This window comes from Chelonia mydas, chromosome 26 (genome assembly GCF_015237465.2).
Source record: "Chelonia mydas isolate rCheMyd1 chromosome 26, rCheMyd1.pri.v2, whole genome shotgun sequence".
NCBI classification, from domain to species: domain Eukaryota; kingdom Metazoa; phylum Chordata; order Testudines; family Cheloniidae; genus Chelonia; species Chelonia mydas.
Genome location: NC_057859.1, coordinates 12,187,427 through 12,214,792, shown reverse-complemented (window position 1 = coordinate 12,214,792; position 27,366 = coordinate 12,187,427). Strand labels below are relative to the sequence as shown.

The 27,366-nt window shown below is 43.3% G+C and overlaps 1 protein-coding gene across 1 annotated transcript in view; it reads right to left on the bottom strand.

Moving 5' to 3' along the window:
• The window catches only part of LOC102945440 (tetraspanin-15), a 197,522-nt gene that overhangs the window by 148,979 nt on the left and 21,177 nt on the right, over positions 1–27,366 (bottom strand). Inside the window, exon 3 of the mRNA XM_027829685.3 lies at positions 13,833–14,018. Within this exon, the coding sequence (XP_027685486.1) occupies positions 13,833–14,018 (186 nt within the window). The remainder of the gene's footprint in view (positions 1–13,832; positions 14,019–27,366) is intronic.

Sequence of the window (27,366 nt, the reverse complement as noted above, 5' to 3'; positions counted from 1 at the left end):
GGCAATAAGTCATTCAACTTCAGTTATTTGGAACGTTGCCTCAAACATATCATGAGTCACCGTAATATCGGCTACTGAATCATGTTACTGCAGCTTACAAATATGTTTTCGTGCCCTAGATCTTATTAAAGCAACTCCCCCATTGTGATATGTTCCGCGTTCCTGTTCCTTTACATTTGTGGTCCTCGTTAAAAGGCAAGTTTCCTGCCACATCTGTTAAAGTTAGATGCACGTGCCAGCTCTTATTCATTCATTCTTGTATACCACTCATTATTCCTAGAAAGAAGGGAAAGTACTAAAACCTAAGGAGATTAGCGGGTGTTCAGAAATATCTAGCTTCTTCTTAACAGAAGACAGACACTGATGTCACAATGAAAAATGCAACTTCATTGTCCCAGTTTCAGGTGTTTTCTTGTTCTGCATCTAATGCACATAGGAAGACCGAAGCTGAGTGAGCCCCAGGCCATTCTCTGTTATTATTTCCAGGATGTGTATGATCCAGTGAAAAAGGCACTGCACTGAGAATCAGGGGACCTGGGTTCTAGCCAGGTCCATAACATTGATTAGCAGGGTGACCTTAGCTAAGTCACTTTGCCTCTGCTTCCCCTCTCTGCCTCCCTTTGTCTTGTCTTTTAGATTTAAAGTTCTTTGGAGCAGTTGCTATTTATTATTCTGTATTCGTACAGCGCCTGGTTCAATGGGGCCCTCAATCTCAACTGGGACCTCTAGGTGCTACCATAATACAAGTAAGTTATTATTTCTATTGTGATAGTGGCCAAACGCCCCAACCGGCACTGGAGCACCGTATTGTTAGGTGCTGTACAGAGTAAAAAACACCAGTCAGTCCCCTACTCTAAAGGGCTTAGAATATATGAAGGGGGACAGGGACAGAACACATGAAAGTGACATATACCCCTCCTTTCCAGATATAATTATCTTTATGAACTGCCCTCCAGCTAATCCTCCAACAAATGATTGCTTGTTTGATCACTAAATTGACTTATCCTGGACATTACTTTTATTTTCATCTGTACCCATTTCTCCAATTAATATACATCTGCCCACTGATTAGCGTTGACAAGAAAAGCACTTAAATATGCAGAATTCCCCTCCAAGCCAAAACACCTTCTTAAACAATTTGCACCCAACATCCATTAGGATGGCAATTCTCAGTCTGGCTTTAAAATGTACCATCCAGCTAGCCCATATTCCATTCCATTAACAGAAATCTCACACTCCCCGATGAGTTTGCACATGGGGACTTCCAAACAATACTTAGCATGAAAATAAAAAAAAACCCTTTAGACCTGCCTCTCTCCTCTCTGAAACAAAGTGCATGTTCTTCTCAGCAGTGCACGTTGGAATCTCATTTACAAGAAAAGAATTCATTGCACTGCTGCAGGCTTGGGGGCACAGGTGAAAGTGAATTACAGCAGAGGGGTTCCACTGAAGGCCTGTATAGGGACGCTGCCTGCATGGTGGGGATTTTCTACCGAGCTGTGAAACAGCAGATGGAGCAAACAGGAGAATCATCACAAAAACATGAATTGTGCTAAGAGAATGGCAAAAGATTAGCCAAGAGGTTAGGGAAGGTAGGTCACTGTGACCCAGTGGAACTGCTAGATGACGGACTTCTACTCCTATTCAGGAAGCAAAGAGCTTTGCAGGTCATTCTCTAAGGCTAACAGCTTAGATTGGCTTCGTTGCAAGAAAACTGTTTTACCTATCCACGCTTACAGAAAATTCATCGCTATAATGTCATTTGATTGCTGCTGACATTGTTTGGCATTCTGTCATGTGGGACGGCCTTGAAAAGAGTAACACTGGAAACAGCACATGGCCATGCAACTTCCTTCAGAGGATGAGAAGTGGTGTGTGAGGCTGGAACATGCTGCTGGGAACACCCAAAGCTGGGAGCCACTGTGTTTCCTCACTGCTTCAGCAAGAGTGAGCTTTGCTGGAGATTAGACTGTGTGTCAGCTCCCTGCCACACCAGTCTGTGTTCTTCACCAGCTGACTTCACCGGGCTCTCCCAGCCCAAAGCTTGCCTAGCAGGTAACAATCAGTGAACACCAACACCCCGCCCCCCCGCACTTCAGAGATGTTTCTCTGCAATGCACAGCCCCTGCCACTGCACGTTCACAGAAGATACTAAATTTGCTGCTATGTTAGAGAGTTGGTACATTGCAGCTTATTACTTAACTGGGGTTAACATACCCTTCTCTTCAAATGCAGCCTGGTGTTGGTTTATAGTAAAAGTAAAACACATTTATTAAACAAAAGTCATAGGTTTATATAATATGCAGTAGAAGGAATAAAGGTAGAAAGGATTACAAAGAAATAAAAGAAAAAATACACTTCTAAGACCAAAACCTAACTTAAACTAGGGCTTTTTAGTTCAAAGCAGTTTTCTCACGATAGTCCTTATTCCACTATGTCTGGCTAGCTCTTAGCCAGAATCCCCACAGAGCCTAAGGTGCTGGTATTCCTTTTCTTCTCATTCGAACGATAACTTTGGTGTTCCCTCCCCTTCTCTTTATAGTCCAGTAAGCCATTGAAATGTATTCTTCTGAAATATAGCTTCAGATAAAGTTAATTTCCCCTGCTGGGTGTAGCATCCAAGCCGCCTTCTGGTTATCTTTACAAAGCAAAGGATCTCTTCCTGAGACCATTGAGGCAAATGAATAGTTCAATCAATTTGGCCACACCTATTCTTTCCTTTGTCTGGAGGAACCCTGTCTAGCAACTCCCCCCGACATGTCTGGTTTGAACACCTTTTAGTCAGAGACTTTAAAGCTTAATATCCGTTAGTATCCATAATTCCACATATAGCATTGTCACATACATTTCTTAATGATATTATTGACCAATGTGTTATCGGGTTTTGAAGGATACCTCAAAAACATAGTTGTACAAATATTATTGCAGTAGTGTGTAGGGTGTACTTAGCTATTGTACCAACCAGCCTCTTTCATATATTCTTGAAAAGACTGGCTCAAGTAGGACAATTGCTTTTCAAAGCTGTTGTCAGCCAGCAAAGTAACTTACACCCATAACGGTTTAATAGAAAATGCATATAACTTTTTAATGTGGGAAGGAAATTCTTTGATCCTCCTTCCCATATGTTTATCTTTAGACTTACAACTCTTCAGGGAACCAGTTCTCTTGATTTCTTTGTTTTGTACTCCACAGAGCACCCTGTTGGTGCTAACCAAACTGCATGATCTCAAACAAACAATCCCATGTACTTCCATAGAGACTTTTGATCAAGGAGCTCACTACTAAGTAATTAAACCTCACAATACCCCTGGACGGTGGACAGTGTCATTTGCTCCATTTTACAGATGAAAAAACTACGGCACAGAGAGAGGAAGTTACTTGCCCAAAGTCACATGGCAAATCTGGCAGAGCAGAGAACAGAAACCAGGAGCCCTGCAGGTCTCCTGATCTATCTAGATAATAGATCTTGCATAATAAGCTGGCACATGAAACCTAGCCTACTGTTAAAGTCCTTCTAACAACTAATGGTAAGTAAACATCTAAAAGTTCATAGTTTAGGTTAAAAATGATTAAGAACCTAAAAACCCCTTGAGACTACATGAATGGGTTGGTCACTGGCAGAGAAGTGACCTTCTTGGAAGCGGCCTTCTCATTTTCTCTGTATGTGCTGCCAAACAGAATCCTGAAATAGAAAGATGTGCCAGAGAAGAAGCTTTCCAAACAGTTCTCAAATATCTCTGTTGTTTTTTTTAAATCATTAGCAATTCAGCTATCCATTAAAGCCATCTGATGAAAAGCTTCTGTTAATTGGGTTAGTTTATATGTACAGTCGAAGCAGTTCACAGCAAGATCCCTGGCTTTTAGTCACACAAGGAGAAATTCGCGCATATCCAGTTGGCCGATACAAGGTTGACCACCACTTACAGCCTGCTTACCTCTATTTTGGAGGCTTAAGGGCTACATCAGTGATTAATAGCCCTTGTGTGAACCCTTGGCAGAGGTGAGTTTCATCCTATGTGCAGGTACCACTATCCCCTGCTTTGCAGTATATCTGTACTTCTCATATAGCGTCCAGAGCTACATTGAGATATCCTTACTCACCCTAACTATCTCCACTGCAGCTAAGAGGGATACTTATGGAGTAAGGTACTATGTCCTGTGATTAAATATCACAATGCAGCATAAGCTACTGTGAAGAAGCCATTCCTTGTTTGCATTAGTGAATCTTGGGTTTCATTTCAAGTTTGCTTGCACAGAAGTTTGATATGTAACATCCCATTAGAGAATTAGCCCTGGTCTACACTACGAGTTTAGGTTGAATTTAGCAGTGTTAGGTCAATTTAACCCTGGACCCATCCACACGACCAAGCCTGTTTTGTTGACTTAAAGGGCTCTTAAATCGATTTCTGTACTCCTCCCCGGCAAGGGGAGTAGCACTAAAATCGACCTCCCTGGGTCAAATTTGGGGTAGTGTGGATGCAATTTGACAGTATTGGCCTCTGGGAGCTATCCCAGAGTGCTCCATTGTGACCGCTGTGGACAGCAGTCTCAACTCAGATGCACTGGCCAGGTAGACAGGAAAAGCCCTGGGAACTTTTGAATTTCATTTCCTGTTTGGCCAGTGTGGCGAGCTGATCAGCACAGGTGACCATGCAGAGCTCATCAGCACAGGTGACCATGGAGTCCCAGAATCGCAAAAGAGCTGCAGCATGGACCGAATGGGAGACACTGGATCTGATCGCTGTGTGGGGAGAAGAACCTGTGCAAAAGATGAAATGTCAATATATTTGCCAAAATCTCCAAGGGCATGATGGACAGAGACTACAACAGGGACACACAGCAGTGCCGCATGAAAGTTAAGGAGCTGAGGCAAGCCTACCAAAAAACAAAGGATGCAAATGGTCGCTCTGGGTCAGAGCCCCATACATGACGCTTCTATGATGAGCTGCATGCAGTTCTAGGGAGCGCCCATACCACTGTCCGTGGACACCTGCAAGGGGGGAGTCTCACGCAACAGGGATGAGGATTTTGTGGATAAGGAAGATGAGGAGGAGGAGGAGATTGAGGATAGCACACAGCAGGCAAGCGGAGAATCCCTTCTCCCCGGCAGCCAGGAATTGTTCATCACCCTGGAGCCAATACCCTCCCATCCCTCCCAAGGCAGACTCCCAGACCATGAAGCCGGAGAAGGCACCTCTGGTGAGTGTACCTTTGTAAATATAATACAGGGTTTAAAAGCAAGCGTTTTTAATGATTAATTTGCCTTGAAGGCTTGGAATGCATTCATGGCCAGTATAGTTACTGGAAAAGTCTGTTAACATGTCTTGGGATGGAGCGGAAATCCTCCAAGGACATCTCCATGAAGCTCTCCTGGAAAGTTGACACTGACATGACATGGTACAGTGGACGCACTCTGCCAACTTAATGCGCTTATTGTGGACATACGCAATCGACTGTATAAAATCGATTTCTAAAAATCGACTTCTATAAGAGCGACCTAATTTCGTAGTGTAGCCATACCCTTAGATACTTTACTGCCTGTTTTTCCTCAGGGCAGAGGTAGTCAGTGCAATTAATCTGAAGAGAGCTGGCTACCACTGTCGATGATGAAATACCTTTGGAAAATGTCTTTAGAATGGAGTTGAAACAAAACTGCTGATCAAAATTCCCAAATATTTTTGCATCTCCAGGCTAGAGCTGGGTGGGAAATGGGTTTCCTGTCCCACAAACATTTTTGAAATCTTAATAATGTTCCCATTCTGCACTGGGATAAAACCACAATTTTTCAGTGAAAAAAAAAATCAGACACCCAACCCAGAATAATCTAGTGATTAGAGGGCTTCCCTCAGATATGAGACACCCAGCTTCAAGCCCCTGCTCTAAATCCGGCAGAGCAGAAATTTGAACCTGAATCTTCCATATCCCAGGTGAGTGCTTTAACCAGCAGGCTATTTTTTTGTGGGGGGAAGGGAAAAAAGGGGATGTTGTAAATCCTGGAATTGAGAAACCTTCCCAGCAGAGAATCATAGAATATCAGGGTTGGAAGGGACCTCAGGAGGTCATCTAGTCCAACCCCCTGCTCAAAGCAGGACCAATCCCCACTTTTTGCCCCAGATCTCTAAATGGCCCCCTCAAGGATTGAACTCACAACCCTGGGTTTAGCAGGCCAATGCTCAAACCACTGAGTTATCCCTCCCTCGCACCCTAAGAGGCTTTGTTAAAACTGATACATTCCCACGAAAAGTTTTGGTTTTAATGAATCGGGATTCATGGACAAAAGTCACTTCTCAGAACAATTTCCAACCAGCCGTAGTCCTGTCCTGGAACTGACGGTTAATCCCCTAACCAATTGCTATCTGGTATCGACAGACTGCTCAGGCCTAACTGTTGATCAGGGCCCATAATAGCTAGAACCCAGCCGATGAGCTCCAAAACTTTTCCATTGTTAATAAATGAAAACTTGCATCCCTATTGAATTCTACTGGACCTCTCTACAAATGACATATAAAATTCAAAAGATAGGTTTATTTTTGATCCTTCACACAGTATGTTAGAAAACACTTGTGCTATATAAGTGATTTTTAAGGGCCCTAAATCAACATGAAGTGTTCCATCTGAACAACCCCTGCCAACACATTTATTTTAGGAGTTGAACATAGCAGCATGAAATAAAAAGCACTGGTAGGGGTGGTTGTTTTATTATGGTAATTCCAAAACTTTACAACGTACATTTTACATCATTCTATGCTGGACATGTTGCCGTTAATATTCACAGTAAAATATTTTTATCAATACACACACATGGCAGTGTTTTACTACAGAACCGAGCCTACTCCATGAAATTGATGAGATTTTGCATCTGCTGCCCTCTGTCACAGTAAGCATAAGATTATCACTGTGTTGTGTGTCTTTCCCCCCACTTTCTCGTTTATCCATAGGCACAGAAAAATAGAACTTTAGCCATAAAGAGGAAAAAAAGTGAGATATTTGATTAATCTATTTCAAAGTTATGCACTCAAAATTATCCTTCTGTAGAATAAGCATAAGAAGGGAGAAGAAGACATTCGATATATGTTTGATCTGAAAGGAAAGAGAAAGGGAAAGGTTGCTCCTTGGAAGCATGTCAGTAAATGTTGGTTTTATCCTGCTGTGTGGGAGGAAGCCCCCACAGAGCTGAGCCATGTAAAGGAATTCCACCGTTGATGTTACATTACTACTGGTGTCTAGAAGCAAGGGTAATAAAATTGCTTCTAGACATCAAGAGTAACGTCTAGAAAAAAATTCTAATGCCCTGTATTATAAGGAAAAGATTGAGCTTTCTTAATAGCCATAAAGAACAGGAAAGAAATACTTATATGCAAGTAGGGTTGGTGGAGATTTTTCAGTGCTAAATTTGCTGAACTGTTTCAGTTAAAAAATAATCCCCAAAAAGTTGAAGTGTTAATTTCAACAGTTTCAAAATGTGTTGATTTTTCAGTTTGAACTGACTTTTTGTTTTGAATTTTAGTTCAAATTTTCTTTTTAAAAAAGGTGTTAAAAACCAACCCTCAAACACTTTATATTTGGGTACAAAAATGTTTAGTTCAACTGGATATTTTTTTCTCCAATTTTTTGGTTTGGCCACCGAACTGAAACCCACCCACTCCCCACAATTATTTGCATAGTTCTTTATGCAAGAGTGGTTGGGGAGAAAGCTAAGGTCTGCTACTGAACACGTGTTTAGGAGATCTGAATCCAAGCTCCTCATGTGGCATGTTAGTGGATGTATTTAGATGGTGATGGTAATGCTACTATGTGGTATGTTTTTGGATCTATTTAGATTGCAAGGGAGGTCGTCACTCATTTTTCACTCATCCCTTAACTCAGGCAAACTCCCACTGAAATTAATATGTGTTTGCCTAACAACAAGCAGAAAAGCAATATAATCAAAAATTGATAAAGAAGTTTACCCAAAGCTAAATATTTCAGCAAAAGTAACAGAGCAGATAAAAAGAAGCATAACAGGATTCTCAAATTTTGCCTTGTGTGTGCAATGATTTTAAAGATTTGTCCAAAATTTGAGAGTTGTCTCTTGTTGCAAGACATTTCAGCAGGATATTTTGATGTCACAAATTACCAGGCAGCATTAACTGAAATTGGCAATTCACATTAATGAACATAGTGTATGAATAATACATACATATTTGTTAGTACTTGAAATAACTGCTCTTCCTGCTTGCTCATTCATTATGATTCCTTTGTATTAGCTGAATACTTATCAGTATAATGTGAATAACCAAATGTTCCAAGCAACATGTCTTACATACATACATATTCACTTGCACAGTAGCTGCAAAGCAAGCTGGGAACACAGAAGCTATGATAATCTTATAACATCAGAGGCAGTTATTGCCAGAGCCTCAAAGACAATGGTGATTTGTTTCCCTAGTTAAGGGAACATCGATATCAATTCAAGATGCAAGTGCACAGCCATTAAAAGCAACGCTATACTTAAATGCAAGTGACCATATGCTCTTATTGGTGTTTCATTAAAATAATAGGAAGAAACAAACAGGACTGGCAGCAGACATAGGTTTGAGAGTTGTTAACTTCACTACCCAAACAATTAATACTCTCTGCACCCACAGACAGACAGACAGACAGACAGACACACACACACAAGCAAAAATCCTCTGTGGAGCATCCCAGATCATTGAACTGAAAGTGAGATACTTACTGAGAAGGAATTCACTGTGGCTGAACAACTGCTGATGTGTAAACAGAGCTGTCATGAAGCCACATACACTTTGCTAGGATGACCTCAGTAACGGAAAGATTTGTCTGTGTAGAATCCAAATCTTAAGGAGCGGAAACCAGCTGGCATGGATTGACTTGAAATATTGGCACAGTTTTTCCTGCAGCGTCACTGAGTTGGGCCAAGGGCTATCTACCTATGTAGGTACTTATGGAGCTCCCATTTCTAGAGTATCTGAGCAGCTTCCATTTGTGCAGACCCTGATGGGGACCCCAAGGAGCACAGAGTCCAGGGGTAAGAGGTTGAGCAAGTACAAAGAAGCTGCTGACCTCACTCCTGCTAGTGGGGACAGGTCCCAGGAGAGGCAGCTAGGGAGGGGGCAAAACTTAGGCAGCTGGGGATGAATCCATATTGCATATCTCACAGCAGCTGACACTACCCTAAAATCTACCCTTTTCAGCAGGACCCTACCTAAGGGAAGGTAGGCAGCAGCAACACTACCTGCCCTTGTTCAGAGTAAATCCCCCAGGAGGTGCAAGGAGGCTTACAGGCAGAGAGGGCTATTGGGTTTCATTTCCTCTGTAGTCTGCAGCCATGGGAGGGTGACCGGTGATTATACACTTAAGCATGTCTGACATATCCTTCAGCAGAGGGCAGTGGCAAGATGTGTTGTAGTCTACAGGTGAGGCAGTAATGCAATGAGCCTACCAGCCTCAAGGCCTGTGAGACAATAGCTTAACTAAACAAGGCATAAGGCCCAAAAGCCTTAGCGTAAGCAGCTAACCAGGAGTAACCCTAGATCATAAGCTATCACAAGGTAGAATGGTGCAATGAACACTGTTGACAGGTGCTAGTTATTCCAGCTCGGGATATTTTAGGTTGGGAGCTTCAGCAGATGTCTGACCAGAAAGTGCCATTGGTAACTGACTGACGTATATACTAATGAGCTTGAGGTACCAGGCCTAGTAACCTATGGGAGAAGGGCACCTCCACGTTAGTAGGGTGAGGATATGCAAATAAGGAAAAGGGGAGAAACTCCTTACTGAATATGCATTAAGCATAGTGAAGTCAGTGTAACACATTGTAAAAGTTTCAGAGTAACAGCCGTGTTAGTCTGTATTCGTAAAAAGAAAAGGAGTACTTGTGGCACCTTAGAGACTAACCAGTTTATTTGAGCATGAGCTTTCGTGAGCTACAGCTCACTTCATCGGATGCATAGCATATCGTGGAAACTGCAGAAGACATTATATACACACAGAGACCATGAAACAAAACTTCCTCCCACCCCACTCCCCCGCTGGCAACAGCTTATCTAAAGTGATCCTCAAGTAGAGCCATTTCCAGCACAAATCCAGGTTTTCTCACCCTTTCCCTCCCCCCCCCCCCCCCCCACACACACATACAAACTCACTCTCCTGCTGGCAACAGCCCATCAGAGTGGCTAAGTCATTACGCAAGGTAGCCTGTCTCCCCTTGTTTTTTTCCTGCAAACCCCCCCCCCAAGACGTTCTGGTTAAACTTGGATTATTGCTGTGCACATTGTAAGATGAGCTGTTGCCAGCAGGAGAATGAGTTTGTGTGTGTGGTTTTTGGAAGGGGGGGGTGTGGGGGGGGGTGAGAAAACCTGGATTAGTGCTGGAGGTGACCCACCTTGATTATCATGCGCATTATAAAGAGGGGTTTCAAAGGGGGATGGGCTGTTGCCAGCAGGAGAGTGAGTTTGTATGTGTGTGTGGGGGGGGGGGGGGGGGGGGGGGGAAGGGTGAGAAAACCTGGATTTGTGCTGGAAATGGCTCTACTTGATGATCACTTTAGATAAGCTGTTGCCAGCGGGGGAGTGGGGTGGGAGGAAGTTTTGTTTCATGGTCTCTGTGTGTATATAATGTCTTCTGCAGTTTCCACGATATGCTATGCATCCGATGAAGTGAGCTGTAGCTCACGAAAGCTCATGCTCAAATAAACTGGTTAGTCTCTAAGGTGCCACAAGTACTCCTTTTCTTTTTATTGTAAAAGTTGTATCCTGGCCAGTGTGCCTTGGGAGATGCCAGGATAATGACCACTGGTGAGGAGGAAGAGGATGAGGATGACTAACCTTTTGGATCCTTTTGCAGAGGATAGTGAGTATATGGATGCTCAGATGCGCATTCTGTGTTATCTCCATCTACCTTACTGCGTTTGAGCCTTTCCTAACTGTTATTAAAAACTATTTCAAATACAGAAAGCTTTTCTTAAGTGAGAGTGTTATAACTGCCCATGTCGGGGTTACTAGCTAAATTTTAATTTTAATAGCACTGGGCCGGATATTGGGACAAGAACCTATCAAACTTCAGAGTGTTAACCGGGAATTCTTAAGTAATCAACATAATTAATACACAATCAGACAACAAGCAACAGTACACAACCCACCCTTGAACACAGGCATGGCTCTTTGCCCCACTCTTGTGACTATATATGGCACCATTATGAACCAACTATTGTCTCTAAGCTGAAGGACCAGGCTCATTAGCTCACAGACAGCAGCAGATTGATGCTTTTAGATGCAGAAGTCCTGGGTTCAATCCCCACCAAGAAGCTCTCCTGGGGCATTGTTACAAATGGTGGCCTGTATGGCAATCTGAATTGCTATGGACTCCTGAGAAAATCAGATCCAGCTTCCCCGGCCATGGGGAGTGACACCCATTCTGATGCTGTGTGCATATGGGTTTATGATTCGAAACTACTGCCTCCAAACAAATGGAGCTAGTTCTTCAAACCCATGAGCCTCTGCTGCCTGAGCTAGAGCCAGAGGTCCCAGATTCAAGCCCCACAACCAACCTGACAAAGGGCATCATTACACATGCACCTGGCAGAAGGGCAGACACACAAAGATAATGTATTATTTTAGAGAGTGGGAAAATTGTGATGACCACTGGGTAGATGATGGCTGGCTGATGGTAGAATGAACCCAGCGTCAGTGGGATGTCAGCTGGAGCAGGGGGAACAGGTTGCCCGTTATTCACTTTGGAAACAGCAGCTTCACTTCCCAGAGATGGGATGAATTACATCTTTTGAAATCAGGGCTCTTCCACATGATGGAAGTACTGCAGCAGCAGAGACCCAGCTATGGGAAAGTGGCCTTCAAACCTCAGAAGACCTAGACTGGTTCTAGGTGACTCACCTGACTAGCTGCTTCAATGTCAGTGTTATCCGACAAGCTCAGATCTGGGAGGTACAACTCCCCAGAACCCCTGGTATCTTTTCGATGCCCTGTCAACATGAGCAGAGTTGCACAACGAGGGTCTTGCCATGTTTCACTCCAGCCTTCCAGAGCAAGGACAGACAATGAAAATGCAGCGAGCCAAAAATGTCAGTCGAATGCAGTAACTCAAGGCTCCAACAAAACCTTCAGAAAAGGGTTAAGAATCAAAGGGGAGGGCTCTGCCCCTGATATCCTGCAGCTCTGAGTTGTTACAGAAAAGGGAATTCTCCTTCACCCCCATCCCCTAAAAATTCCCTCACAAAAGGAACTAAAGCTGTTTGTTCTTGGAACTGTCTGAACTAAAATAAACTTAACAATGGGGAATTTGCTAAACCAGAGATGGAATTGCAGCCTAAAAATAACTTTATAGTTTAATCCAGAAGAAACCTAGCAACACTTTCCGCAGATGCTACTAGGCATTCAACCGTAGATAATAAGAGAATGCTTCGGTATCAGCTTCGCAATTAAATTATACCAGGCCATTGCTACAGTGCTGGCTTCTCTGCAGAAGTTAAAATATCAAGTAGTAATTCCATACAAATATACCATCTCAATACCACAAGACCAGGTACAAATATTAGCTAGGTGGCAGATGATATACGTGAAATTTATAGGGCATAGTTGGAAGAATACCACAGGAAGGAGCTGAAGCTGTGGATGGAGCTGAGGACTGAAGCTTGCACATTAAATTGTAGCAAATTCATCGCTACCTAGGACTTCATGGTTGTTGCTGTGCAACACACCACAGCCACTTGGAATTTATAGCAGCAGGGAGAGAACAATTTTCCAGTTCCAGAAGCACAGGCTCCTACCACATAAGCTGATGGAGAATCTCCAGGGCTTGTTAGGGCTTTTCTGCTATGACACATCTGAGCAGTTCGGGTTCTATCCAGCAGATGAGAGTGGTGCATGCATTTGCACAAACCCCTATGTGTCAGTTCACTGCAACACGTTTAGGAAATGAAAACGCAAAACTCTGTTAAGGGTGGGAAAAAAAGAATTCCAAGACTAAACAAAAGCATTTGTAGCAAAGGAAAAGGTAGTCTGGAGAGCACATGTGTGGGATTCCCCTGTCCTCCCCACTTGTTTCTAATAAACTTTTAATTAAATGAATAGCTGCCACTGCCCTACGGGAAAGATTTTGCCTTGAAAGATTGTTCTCCAGCACGATGAATCTCCACAAGCAAGAGTCACATATCATCTCAAGTATCACGCTCCCATTTCTACCTGGATGCACTATGAACTGTTGATAAAATAGTATATATAAGTATAGTATAGTATATAAGTATATACATATCTGCCACAACACATGGGCTCAGTTTCCTACTCCAGCCCTTCAAACTTATCCAGCTCAAGTCACAACACCGTGCCATGCAACAAGCATTTATCGAGTGGTGCGACCATTGACTTTTTTGTGTTAATCAATGGAGCAACATTGAGTCCTATGAACCTGTGGCTAACGGGCAAATACACTCTTTTCTCAGACTAACAGTCATTAGGCCGGGCAATGGATTTGCAAAGACACATGGTCACCAATCAGTTGCCCCCTAGGAGTATTTTGAAAGGCCTCCATGATGTAAAACTGATCATACAGCTTCAGTTAAATAGGTTCATTGGAAAGACCTTTTATGAATGAAATACTCCACACTAGGTCAGCCTTTCTCTAGTCCACCTTCTCCCACAAAGAAGAATCCATGCCACAGGCAGATGAGGGAAAACCCATTCAAGATTTTTTAAAAAAGCCGGCTCCACTATAGGCTCAGGGTGATCCTGGAATGTTAAGTGTCTCACACCCTTCAGCTTGTAAAACATGGGACGATGAATCCACAGTGTAGAACAAAAAGGATATAAAGCTCTTACCATCTTCAGCAGTGTCCTGTTGTCTCTGAGGGACCCAATCATTCCAATAAAGGAAACAGCAAACATTGTGATGCCCAGCAGAAGGAGAACCACAGCTGGAGCTAGGAAGATCCCTTCCAAGGTTCTGTGCTTCTGTCTTTCCACTTCTGCATAGATGCCAATGCACAGTATCCCCAAGCCGATTATCTGCAATAGAAATACATACATTATTCAGACTCAAGGGCTGCAACAGGGTTGCTATAAAACAAAACCAGTTCTTATATGGAGAGACAGAAGGATGAGACGATTTGGAGTTAAACTCACCAGGGGCCAGGTCTGATCTCGTTTTCACCAGCATACCACGAGGGATGGTTAGAAAACTTGGTTTGCCATGGTAGCCACCCAGCACTGGGGGTCAAAATCTCGAGTGAAATGCTTTGGCTCTGCTGTGGGTACCATAGCAAAGTGAATTCAGCATTAGTGGAAATCAAGGCTAGTAAATGGAGTTCTATCTGGGTGGAAAGCAGCGAAATCAGAATGATCAGGCCTCTGAACTTCTATTAAAAAGATCTGTCTCAGCTTGGACCCTCATAACCCAACCCGCAAACTCTGCATGTCTGAAATACAAACTCTGATCTGGCTTTTGCAAATGGCCTCTATCTTTCTAGTGAGCCAAACAAACAAAAAAAACTCTAGACGTAAATGCATCCCAAACATTAGGTGCTTTGAAATGTGAACTCAAAGATTGTAGCTTCCACCCCTCAATATCTGTGGAAAGTGAAACACCCGGTGACAGCCTGAATTAGAGAGGGATGACAAGGTATGGAAAACCAGTAGAGGAGCCCGTGTTTTGTTCTCCATTGCTCATTGGGAGCGGATGCGCCGTGCTAGCTTTTTGTTCTCCAGCTTATGTGAGATATTGGAGCAGCACTTCTGAGTGAAAAGGTTCCTTATTGTTTCTACTGAAGTGACAAGGCATTATGTAAAGGATGGAACAGAAGGTGAATGGAAATGAAATTTAAAAATTCGACAGCAAAGAAGAGTTAGCTCTCTGAATTCTGTAGCAGCTTGGTCTGCCACAGTGACTTTTTAATATGTTCTGTAACTCTCTGGACTCAAGAGCAAACACTTGCTGAGCACCCCCTAATGCCTCTGACTTCAACAGGATCAGCAGATGCTCAGGACCTTTGAAAATTATGCCATTAGTGCTCAACATATTCACTTGCCATTTTACTCAGTTTGGATGCGATAAATTACTTTACTGTTCAGCATTTCACTGTCTTACCCTAATAAGCGCAACTGCTGCTGGAAATAGCAGTTCTAGAGGTTGGGCTCTCCTTTCTAAGTCAGTAGTGACAACTCCCCAAGTACTGGACAGGATACTGGATGGGAATCAAGAGATATGGCTTCTCTTCCCAGATCTGCCACTGACCAACGTCACTTGGGGCAAGTTGCTTCTCTTATGTTACCAGCATACATAAAGAGACGTTAGATAAAAACATAAAATACTCTTTCAAGCAGGTGCCAATATAATACCAATTTTATTTCTTAAAATCCAGAATCCTAACACACAAGAACCAAAAACAGGAGGCTGAAAGGAAAGGAGGCTGCTCCATAAGGCCAAGAGACACAATTCACGGCAATTTGCTCAAGCCTGGCTCAACTGCCACAAGACCCAGTCCCAGATCACTTGCTTCCCTACAGACCCTCCTAGCTTGCAAGCAGGACCAGGAAATCCCTTACGCTTAAAGTCATAAGTAATTTTAAGACCATTTTCAGTATACTACAACTTTCCTTCTCTGTGCTTCCACTTCCTCTTCTAATCCCTTTGTCTGTCTTACGTGTTTAAATTCTAAGATGTCTGGAGCATGGATTGTCTCATGGAGTGTTGGTATAGCGACTGGCAGAAAAGGGGCCCTAAACTTGGTTGGGACTTCTAGGCTTTGTTATAATACAAGCAACCAATAACCACAACCATCACCCACATTGTGCAATCATCTTTCAGATAGCCTTAAAAATCAAGGTCCTGCCCATTAGATTATTACGGGGAGCTCTGGCTGCTCAGCATTTCTAAAAAACCAGGCCCTGGCCAGCCCAGGTATCCACACATTAAGGTTGCCAAAGCCAGTGTCCACTTCTGAAACTATTTTTTTAACCTTAACGTCTCCAAGCTTGTTACACTGGCTATACAACGGGGTAACACTTGCTGTTGTGATGCTTAATTAAATGGTTTGTGTCTATAAAGAGCACTGAGATCGTTGGATGACGGCATGATATACATGTGCTCATTATTAAAGATGCAGAATCTGAATCTTCTCAAAATATAGCAAAGAATGGTTAAGAGTCAAACATTGTATGTGTTCTCAAGTCTAGCTTCTGTTTCTCAGGGGATTGTCTGTAATTCTTAGGAATCATTCTACCATATACACAGTTTATTAAAAGGATCTTGCATGATTCTCATAAGGGACACTTGAATTTACCTACTAAACTAGACTTGCTTTGGTTTCCTATCAGTCGAAGATGTTTAGTGTCTAATATCCCTTATATACTAGTGCCAATCAGCAGCAATTCCACTTAAGACAGTGAAATTACACCAGTGTAAAGCTAGTTAAATGAGATCTGAATCAGCTCCCGTGTCTCTTTTCCTTAACCTGCTCCAAACGGTCAGTCTCTTAGTCTATCCACTAGAGAACAGGAAATAATACAAACATGAGGCAGCACGATCCAGTGGATCAGATATTGAACAGTGTTAAATAACCTGGAATCTGTTCCTGGCATGTGCTGCATGACCCTGAGAAAGTCATGTCTCCTTGTGCCTCAGTTTCACTATTTATAAATTAAGTTAACAATACTTATTCACGACTCGAAAGTTCTTTGAGATCTATGATTGTAAAGCACTATACAAGAGCTTCCTATTCAGAGTCTTCCCTCCTCGACCACTTTGAGATGGCCCTAATTTAAAAAGAGAACACAGCATTTCTACAGGTTTCAGAGTAGCAGCCGCGTTAGTCTGTATCCGCAAAAAGAAAAAGGAGGACTTGTGGCACCTTAGAGACTAACAAATTTATTTGAGCATAAGGTTTCATGAGCTACAGCTCACTTCATCGGACGCATGCAACATTTCTACAAAACAGTTTCCTAACAAGGGAAGGCTTAAAACTCTACATCTAAACATAGGCTGTTGCACACATACTCATACAGATAAAGTTGATGGGTGACAATTTATCTGAGCCACTTGCATGCTTCAGATTGAAGCTGGCAATTAGTTCTGAAGTGCTTCACGTTGTCAAACGCTGGTTTGCTTTATGCCCGTCAACTATGCAGCACCACGGCTCTGCAGAAATGGAAGGGGAAGAGAACTGATTGCTTCTCAGCCAGCTTCCAGCTGACATCTGAAAAGGTTAGCAAGAAAACCCAAGGTGCATTCAGCCTTAACCACGCTTCATGCTTCCACAAGCACTGCAGAAAACAGTAGTTTCCAGCCCTTTCAGTTTCCTTCTCTGCTAGAAAGAGTTATGGGGGATTTGAAATCCTGTAGTGTGCGAAATATCCAATGACAGTCTGCGAGAATCAGGTGAATGCATGAGGAAGGAACATTCAAACATTCAAACTACTATGATTCTATGATTTAATAATTCAGAAGAACCCTAATTTCCAAAGATGAGAGAAACCCAACTTCCCTGTCTGCCATAGACTCCTGTTCCCCTTGTGCCTCCACACTAGCAGGGTGTATTTCAGCATCTTCTGTCAGGGAGGTAGGGAGAGGAGGCGGGTGAGAGAGAGAGACTGGTGCTCGGGCTATTTAGGTTCAATTCCTGGCTCTGCCATGGGTTTCCTGTGTAGTCTTACGCAAATACTCAGTTCCCCATGTGTAAAATCAGGATGAAACACTCTCCCCCACCCTCTCTCTCTCTATGGAGATTGCAAACTCTCCGAGGCAGGGTCTCTAACTAAGTGTATATACAGCATCTAGCACAATAAGTCTCTGATCTCATTTGTGGCCTGTAGTTCCTATTGTCACACTACTGCTTTATAAAGTGCTTGTGTTGCCCTCTGGAAAGGAAAGCGCTCCTTATTTTATTGATAGAAATTTCTTGGACACTAATCACACTAATCACCATAACATCAATATAGCAATACAGAAATGCAATTTCATATTGCACAAGTGAAAACTCAGCTCTCTACTTTTGCGCAGCAAGTATTTCAGTGACATGACTTTGCCTTTCCAAGCGAGCTATACAGTTTCACTGCTTCTGTCCTAACCATTTCATTCAATTTCTCCAGCGTTTTCATCCTAATTTATGTTGATATGTTAATCCTTAACTTTCATCCATCTTCAGTCCTTGCTCTTTTCTGGAGTTTTTTAAATTGTAGTCAGATTATTTCTGAAACATAATTAACGTCTGGTTTATATCCATCAATCACTATCGACCTTCAGGCTACTAATTTTTCATTTTTAAAAGGAAATTAAATCTATAGAAAAGTGAGGGTTTTACTCATGATACTTTTCGTTATTTAAAATCGAACTGGCAGAAATTATTCTGATAAAGTGCCATTAATCATTATTTTATCTTTAGATTCTACTGGGCACTGGGGCCAGGTTTGGCTTAAAGTTACTTTAAATCTTAGCTAAATAAATAAAAATAATAAAATTAATAAAAATAATGCATCCGATGAAGTGAGCTGTAGCTCACGAAAGCTTATGCTCAAATAAATTGGTTAGTCTCTAAGGTGCCACAAGTCCTCCTTTTTTTTTAAATCTTAGCTGGCGTTCCAGACAATACACCCAGATTTGGGCAATCAAGGAAAAAACAAGTCCTCCTTGATCAGTTTCTCTATTGTTCCTAATCTTTGTGTCACTGTTTGAAGTTGATGAGCCCTGAACACTTCTTGTTTTTTAATTAATGAGTATGTCATAATGAATTATGAAACAGTTCAATGGCACCTGTGTATATAAGATTTTGAAGCTGGTTCAAGATTTGGCTGCTCAGGTGCTCTAGCAAGAAAATCTTGACTTCCATTAATTATTGAAAGCTTGTGAAACTGTCAAAGCAGGACCAAAGAAAGTATACCCAATGTGCAACACTACCCATGAATGTAAACCCATGCTTATGTAAAAGTGACCCTTCTGGGACTAAGGTTAACATGGTATATCTGAAGCAGGGTTTGTTCTAAGCATATTCCAAAGTGTGGGGCTGCTCAGGGGCCCTCATACTTAAAAAAAAAAAAAAAAATTAGATGGTGCTGGCTTCAGAATAAGAGATAGGCAAAAAATTCTGGGTGAATTTTTTCCCCCCAAAATGTAGATTTGGGCCAACAGCTGTTTTGTGAATTCATGTCAATTTTGCCAAACTGTTTTGGTAACAAACAAAATACAAATACAACTAAATTTCCTTTTTTATTCAAAATGCCTTTTCATTTAGAAATTTACTTCAATTTTATTAAAAATAAAAAACATTTTTAAAACAGCTAAATATCAGAAATGCTTCATTACACGCCAAACTAATTTTTTAATTTTTTTGCAGTGCCAGTGAACCAAAAAACCAGCTATTTGCATAGCTCTAATTGTAAGCAACCTTCCCCATAAGAACACAGAACCCCTCACTGACCTCCAGAGATGGACTACAGGACTCCCAATATCTACCTACTCCCCCTTGTAACTGATTAAAGCTGACTCCCTGCGGTGGTGCTCACTCACCCTTAGAGCACCCACTTGCATCAGTGCAGTATGTTGCTGCTATCCTCGGCTTCAGCACCTCGTGCTGGCTGCCTGCCTCTGGCCCTGGATCTTCTGTGGCTCAGCCCCAGTCACCTAAGTTCAGACCCTTGGGCTGCTGAAGTCTTCTCTTCTCTGCTTACACAAAAGCAGGAAACAGGGGTCACTGAGACCGATTACAATGCACATGGCAGTGAATGTCCCAGCCCAGACAGACAGACTCACCCTCGCAGGGCTCAAAGTAGCACAGTTCAGTCTCTCACGCCCACTTGACCCACTGGATCCAAGCTCGGGTGGCTAGCCTGTCTCTCCACTGGCACCACCATGTCCTCATAGCCATAGCCAGCTTTAGCATGCTACTGATCAGAGGCCATTTGTTAGAGTCTACTGAATCAAACGGAACTTGAGTTTGGCTCCAGCAGCCTGATGCTAACAGGTATTTAAGAGTGCATCCACTCAGCCTCTTCCTATCACCCCCGCGCTGTGGAATGGGCTCCCACAGCACCAGCGGCTCTGGACCCACGCTCCAGCACAATGTAATGGGAGGTCGTATCTACATAACGATTCAAAATGTCATCATATCATAAAATACGCTCTGTAAGCGGGTGGGACTCACCCCTGCGGCGCCGCCTGCTGGGGTCCTGGGCATAGCTCTACTTCCAGCCTTGGAGCGCTCTTTGCAGGCCGGTGTCCCGCTTACGCCGGGCCCCCCGTGTCCCTCCCGGACCCGGTGCCCCTTGTACGCCGGGGTGCTGCCCCCTGGCAGTAACCCCTCACTTGCAGGGTCTCCCCTCCCCGGGGAATCCCCACCCCCTATCCCTACCTCGCCTCAGTCGTAGGCTCCTGCCAGTCACCAGCTAGCCCCCGCGCCCTGGGGCAGACTGCAGGATGAGCCGCTCATCCCAGGCAAGGTTGGGTTTGGACCTGCTGCCTCTGTCTAACCTTGGGCTGTCCCCTGCCACCCCAGAACCGGTTGGGCCTAATGCTAGGCCGCAGCCTGGGGCTTTCCTGGCTGGAGCTCCCCAGGCCCTTCCCCAGCCCTGCTCCAATCCAGGTACTCTGCTAGGTCCCTGCAGCCAGGTCCCTCCCTCTCAGAAGCTAGAGAGAGTCTCCTGAGCTACAGCCCAGCAGCCCCTTTATAGGGCCAGCCGAGTCTGTTTGGGGCATGGCCACAGCTGAGGCTGCCTCCCAATCAGCCCAGCCTAAGGCTCCCAGCCCCGGCCCTCTCCCAGGGCTGGCTTTTAACCCCTTTGGGCTGGGAGCGGTTGACCACCCCGCTACACTCTCCTATCTCAGAGGAGGTATTGCGAGTCTTATTTGATATTGAAGTGCTTTGAGATCCGGATGAAAGGCATGATGCAGGGGAGGAGAGTTATTACGGCTGGCAATAAACACATTCAAGTCCAGCTTTCTTTACATTGCCCAAATTAAAGAGAGACCTGCATCTCTCATGTGGACCACAAGAAACTGCAACCTTTTATTCCAAGCACGGCAACGGAGCAAAGGAATCAGAGTTGGCAAATATTGAACTAATATGGTGCGGAAAATCTTGAAGTGCTTCTTCCCATCAAACACCAGTTTAATTTCATTTTGTAAAAGGTCAGCCATTTGAACCAAGCAGTAGCAGACGCTCTCTGAGTGAAACACAGCCTTCTCCGTTTCTCGCTTTCTCTGTGCATGGACAGCATTCCTCATCAGACGCTTCCCATTTTAAACACTTCTGAGCACTCACTTTCGTAGTGTTTTTCCTCCACAGTCAATTTAGATTGTGCCAATCATATCTGCTCACTCTATTTGTTTGAGTTTAATTTTAGTTCCGAGGAGAACAATTGGTTTCAACACTTTGATGGCTAGTATGTCATTGTTCCAGATCTGGTCTAGCTCCGCCCGCTGGACACTGCTGTGAAGGGATCCAAAGGCTGAATCCCGCATGCCCTTCCCTTGCTGGAGCTGTGTTACCGGGGAATATGCAGTCCAATTGCCTAGGTGCTGTTGTTAGTGCTTTCTCCTACAGGCCTCCCCACCAGCATGTTCCCCAGAATCCCATGGAAGGCCTGAGCCTTCTAGGTTACAGCTTACTCTTCAGGGGCACGTGGCGGTGAAAGTAAATAGACACAGGGTTAGCAAAAGGTTTCTAACTCGATGACTCTTTACTCAGGAGATAAAGCACAAGAGGAAACAGAACATTTAGAAAACAAACTCCCTGAATGCAATGCCACTCACTGTACCTCATCTTTCCCTAGGGCATCAGCCTGTGTTCAGGTTTCCTCCTCTCCCCCAAATCAGCCTTCCCTTAGCATGAGCTGATGAAAGTGGCCAGAGGCTTTGAAAAGAACAGCTCCAGCCCTGTTATAGCCGCCAATCTTCTCTGTCATGTGAGCTCCAGGTCAGTCTCAACAGATGAGCACAAACCCCTATTAGCTGACTCCATTGCCAGACAACCTCTCCCCTGCAAAACTATTTCTGGTGGGTGAGAGTCAGCCTTTAGTCGAGAGTGCTGCTATTTGAATCCGATGAAGTGAGCTGTAGCTCACGAAAGCTCATGCTCAAATAAATTGGTTAGTCTCTAAGGTGCCACAAGTACTCCTTTTCTTTTTGCCATTTGAATGAAGGACCATCAAGGTTAAACGACCCTCTCTTGTTAGCCCTGTGTCTCTCCCTACCCTTTGGAATTCCAGTCTACCATCGGCCCTCAAAAAAAATTCAGCAGCAGTAAGGTTATTTCCCTGGAGTCACTTTAATCTTTATTAACTTTTTCAAAGATGCCTAAGAGATTAGAGCAGTTCCCTTACAGAATTCATACTGCTTCTTATCCATGTCTTGTACTAGCCTATTCTCAATTTCACTTGGTTTTCCCTATTTTCAAGGTGAGGCTCAGCAATCTATAATTATGGAACTACAGATACGAGAAGTTTCAAGTCCCTGAACTGGGTTAAATTGATATTAAGAGCCTGTCATGTAGGCTTTCCTTCAGCTATATTGGTAGTTGTTACACAGGCAGGTGCTTGCGCGTGAGCTGAAAGGGAGGGAAGGTTACAAAATGGCAGCAGGCTAAAAACCAGAAAAACAATTGGAGATGGATTTCCTTTCTCTGAAATAGAATAAGCTTTTTGCAGGTCAGTGGAGTATTCTAGGCTATGTAAGCAAGGGTTTGTGGCTGTATAGGATCCAATGGCACTTCTTGGAAGAGTAGTGATGTTCAAGGTAATCCTAATACACTTAGCAAATTCCCATTTGGATAATTATATACGGCCTGACTAAAATCCCCTCTAGTTTGAATTGACCAGAGCAGTGGCTTTTCACCTCTTCCCTCTGGACCTTGGACAATGTATCTGAATTCACGACAACTGTCCCAGACATTTCAAACTGTACATTCAACTACTATGAAGGGAAGAAAGCTTACAGAGAAAAAAACAACAGAAATTCAGTGCACATTACAATAGAAATGCATGAAAATGTAGTAAACTGGTGATTTACAAAAACGTTACCATTATGTTTTTCCCCCACAAACAGCAAATATATACACTTTCAGTCCAGATAGAATAGTTTAGGCTGAAGGAAAAACAACAACAAACAAAAGCAAAGTCTCCCAGAGAGAGCGCAGTGTGCTACCCAGCAATGGCCTTTAACAATTCTGCCTCTAAATAACTGTGTCTCTCTTTAGAAAGCAAAGTCCTTGACCTGTATACATGCAGTGCATAGCAAACAAAAGTATAACAGTAACAGACCCACATTCCTTGACAAGTCAAATCTTAACACCTTTACACACAAGTACGATCGCTGAACGCACAGGCACGTGGGCCCATTCGATTTCACAAGTGTGTGTGAGTATTTACGGGATTGAGGATTAGTTTATTTTAAACCAATCCAAGGCAGTATGTACTGAAAAAATTGTTGGATCAGTTAAAAATTGATCCAATTTATTCAATGTTCCTTAAATCAGTAAAGATACTTGTTAGGATATAGATATTCAGGCCTGCCTGTAAAGGCCTATACTCTAAGAATTTAGGTTTATTCTTATCACTTGGCTAGTTATAGAGGTACAAAAGAAAGAATCAAAATCGTTGTCTGCCGGTGTAAGGGCCTTCTCTTACTGTGACAGTTTGAGGCCCTGTTCTTAGGCTAAGGCCTTTGGCTAAGCAGCAGAGACAGCCATAAACTGGGAAGTGAAGGGTCACATCCTCACATTCCAAACTAGTCACATTGAAATAAGGTGCTATAGGGCTGTTAGGAATACAATCCTGTCCTGATAATGCCTATCACCTCCAGAGAAAGGGAAGTGCCTAGAAAATGTAAAAGGAAACTTAGTTTGATAGCATCCTGTCTGGCAAGAACTCACTTATCAAATAGCTGGGATGTGAAATCCTCACTTCTGTATTGTTTTGTCATTATAGCTCCCACTTTGCTATTGTTTGTCTGTATAATCTCTGTCTGGTTCTGTGATTGTTTCTGTCTGCTGTATAATTAATTTTGCTGGGTGTAAACTAATTAAGGTGGTGGGATATAATTGGTTATATAATCATGTTAGGATTGGTTAGCTAAGCAGAACTCAAGTTTTACTATATAGTCTGCAGTCAATCAGGAAGTGAGGGGGTGGGTGGGGGAGATGGGAACAGGGAATGGGGGTAAGGAAATTGGAATCATGTTTTGCTAAGGGCAGGAATGGGAACAGGGACACAGGTGTAAGGCTCTGTGGTGTCAGAGCTGGGAAGGAGGATACTAAGGAAGGAAACTGGAATCATGTTTGCTGGAAGTTCACCCCAATAAACATCTAATTGTTTGCACCTTTGGACTTCGGGTATTGTTGCTCTCTGTTCATGCGAGAAGGACCAGGGAAGTAAGTGGGTGAAGGAATAAGCCCCCTAACAATACTTTCTGAAACAATAACTTGGTTGCATTGCCATGGTAACAACTATCAAATGATATATCGAATGCCTTGGTAACACATATGTCTTTCCCGAGGAAATCAACAGTGTTCCTCACATCTAATCTGAATTTGATCCTTCTATAGTTTAACTTGCACACAGGCGTCATTCTGTGCTGGTGTGTGTGTGTGTGTGTGTGTGTGTGTGTGTGTGTGTGTGTGTGTGTGTGTGTGTGTGTGTGTGTGTGTGTGTGTGTGTGTGTGCGCGCGTGCCTGCCTGGCTGCGGATACGTGCAAATATTTCAGTAACTCAGTATTCCACGATACTGGTAGAAAAATCAATAGCACTTGCTCTTCTTGCTTTCCTCTCACATCACCATCTCTATTTTTATTATAATCTTTCCTGTATGACACAGGATAAACAGCTAAATTTACCAACCTTTCCGCAATATCCCCATATACCTCCCTATAATTACAAAAAGAAAGGACGGATAGAGCTACAAATACTTTAGTCGAAGGCAACTGAGGAATTTAAGGACTGCCACTGTGCCAACTAACCTAAGGACAGTCTGTGTTTAGGCTAAATGTGTTTTCAAGTTAGATTTATACCTCTTGCGGGGCTCAGAACTAGCGATGCAGGAAGTTTCATAATTACAGACCGGTGAGTGGAACTGATAAACTCCCCGGCAACGCTTTTTTGATGGAAGATTGCTTTTTGACAGAATGGAAGTTTTTGGGGAAAAAATGCATTCCCAATGAAAAGCTGAGTTTCTGTTTAAAAACAGAAAAGGGGCGCGGAAGGTTAATTTTGTCAACATTTTAGTTTGGGGGGGGGGGGTCTTTGCCAAACCCAACAAAATTTCAAAGAAAATTGACAAAACTAAAGAAATATTTTTTAACAAAAAATGGGGGGGAAACCATTTCTCAATTGGCTATACTAGCAAGCCCTTTGAACCCTGCATTCTGACCAAGCCAGCCCTAGGGTATTACAGCAGTTTTCAGAATTACTGTCAAAATATCACAGTGGATAAGAGAAGTGTTCACAGCCAAATCCAAAACCACACTAACCTCCCACTAGGTTCAGGGTTTTGTTACAAACTAATCAGCAAATCTCAGACCTCATCTTCGAAATATCTGCTAAAATTCATAAGCCTTTCAAATAGAGACAGGACCAAGCTAAAACATTCCTATCTTGATTTGAGTCCTAATTTTTAACCACCTGCTTTCCCCAAAGTGTAAGGGCATGTGTGGTTAGATTCAGGTTTCTGGTTTCTATAAGAACATTCCATTCTCCTCTTTGATTAATCCTTAGCTGATAGAAATCAATATATTCCTCTCCTTTTCCCTCCCTGCCCTGCCATTATCCCCCACACCTCCCTTTTCATTTCTTTGCCTTTACAGACCTTCCACCCCCATTATCCCTTTACTTTTGGAAAGATTAAATAAAATAAAAATAATAATTAAGGGGAAATATAAGAAATATAAATACGCACCATGCTTTTGTGCAGCAGCTACTTACAAAATAGCAACTCTGGAACAGCAGCTGTTTGGCACTGCCATATTTAAAGGGAGAGCACCAGAAAGACAGGCTGGAGAAAAGTATTTAGAGAGCAAATCTTCAGTGAAGCGGGTTAAAGACCAGAAGATCACTAGGGAAGGCATTACGTGATCCAGTATCTTTGAATCAAGTACGATGTAATAGGTGTGTGTAACTTTGCTGGCCGGCTGGAAGCAAGCCTGCTGGTTTTGCTTCTAGAGCAGAGGTTCTCAACATTTTTCTTTCTGAGGCCCCTCCCAACATACTGTACAAACTCCATGGGTCACCTGTGCCACAAAAACTGTTTTCTGCATATAAAAGCCAGGGCCTGCATTAGGGGGTAGCAAGGAGGGCAGTTGCCTGGGCACCGTGAAGCTAAGTTCCTCAGGCTTTGGCATCAGCCCCTGATGGTGGGGCTTAGGGCCCACATGGCGGACCTTCGGCTTTCTGTTCTGGGCCCTAGCGAGTCTAATGCCAGCCATGCTTGGCAGCCCCCTGAAACCTGCTCGCAGCTCCCCAGGGGTCCCTGGACCCCTGGTTGAGAACCACTGTTCTAGAGGAAGGATCTCTCTGGAGTCATACAAGGTTTTTACCACTCCTGCTTCAATTACGTGAGTTGCACACTGTCCTCTCAGTTGGGCTACTTCTATGCTACCTCTTAGGGAGTCCTTAGGGCCTGATTCTGCTTTCTGGTGTAAGCCCACAAAAGCTTATGCTCTAATAAATTTGTTAGTCTCTAAGGTGCCACAAGTACTCCTGTTCTTTTTGCAGTCAATAGTTACACGACCAAAAGTGAGAGCAGGTTCAGGCTCCACCATTTTGATTGGGGAGTGGTTTTACACTCTCTTTGCATAGATGTAAGATATCTCCACCAGGCACAGGGCATCAGAGGCCATATCTACACTAGGAGCACTTTACCCACATAAGTATGCCGGTATACTGTACCAGCAAAGCACTCCAAGTGTGGATGCAGCGTCTATCGGCAAAAGGGCCTGTACAGCTTATTCCCGCTGCCCCCAACCTCCAGAGAAGTAAACTACACCAGCAAAAGCCAGCTTTGCTAGTTCATAAGTACACTAGGGGTTTTCTCGGCACAGCTATATCAGTGAGGGAACACGCCTCTTCACATCCCAACCAACAGGGCCAGCAGACGTGGCGAGAAAGTCAGGCCTTGTGTATAGATTTCAGGATCAATTCTGAACTCTTCCAGCAAGCACACTGAATACGAGTAAAAAGAAAAGGAGTACTTGTGGCACCTTAGAGACTAACCAGTTTATTTGAGCATGAGCTTTCGTGAGCTACAGCTCACTTCATCGGATGCATAGCATACCGTGGAAACTGCAGAAGACATTATATACACACAGAGACCATGAAACAAAACTTCCTCCCACCCCACTCCCCCGCTGGCAACAGCTTATCTAAAGTGATCATCAAGTAG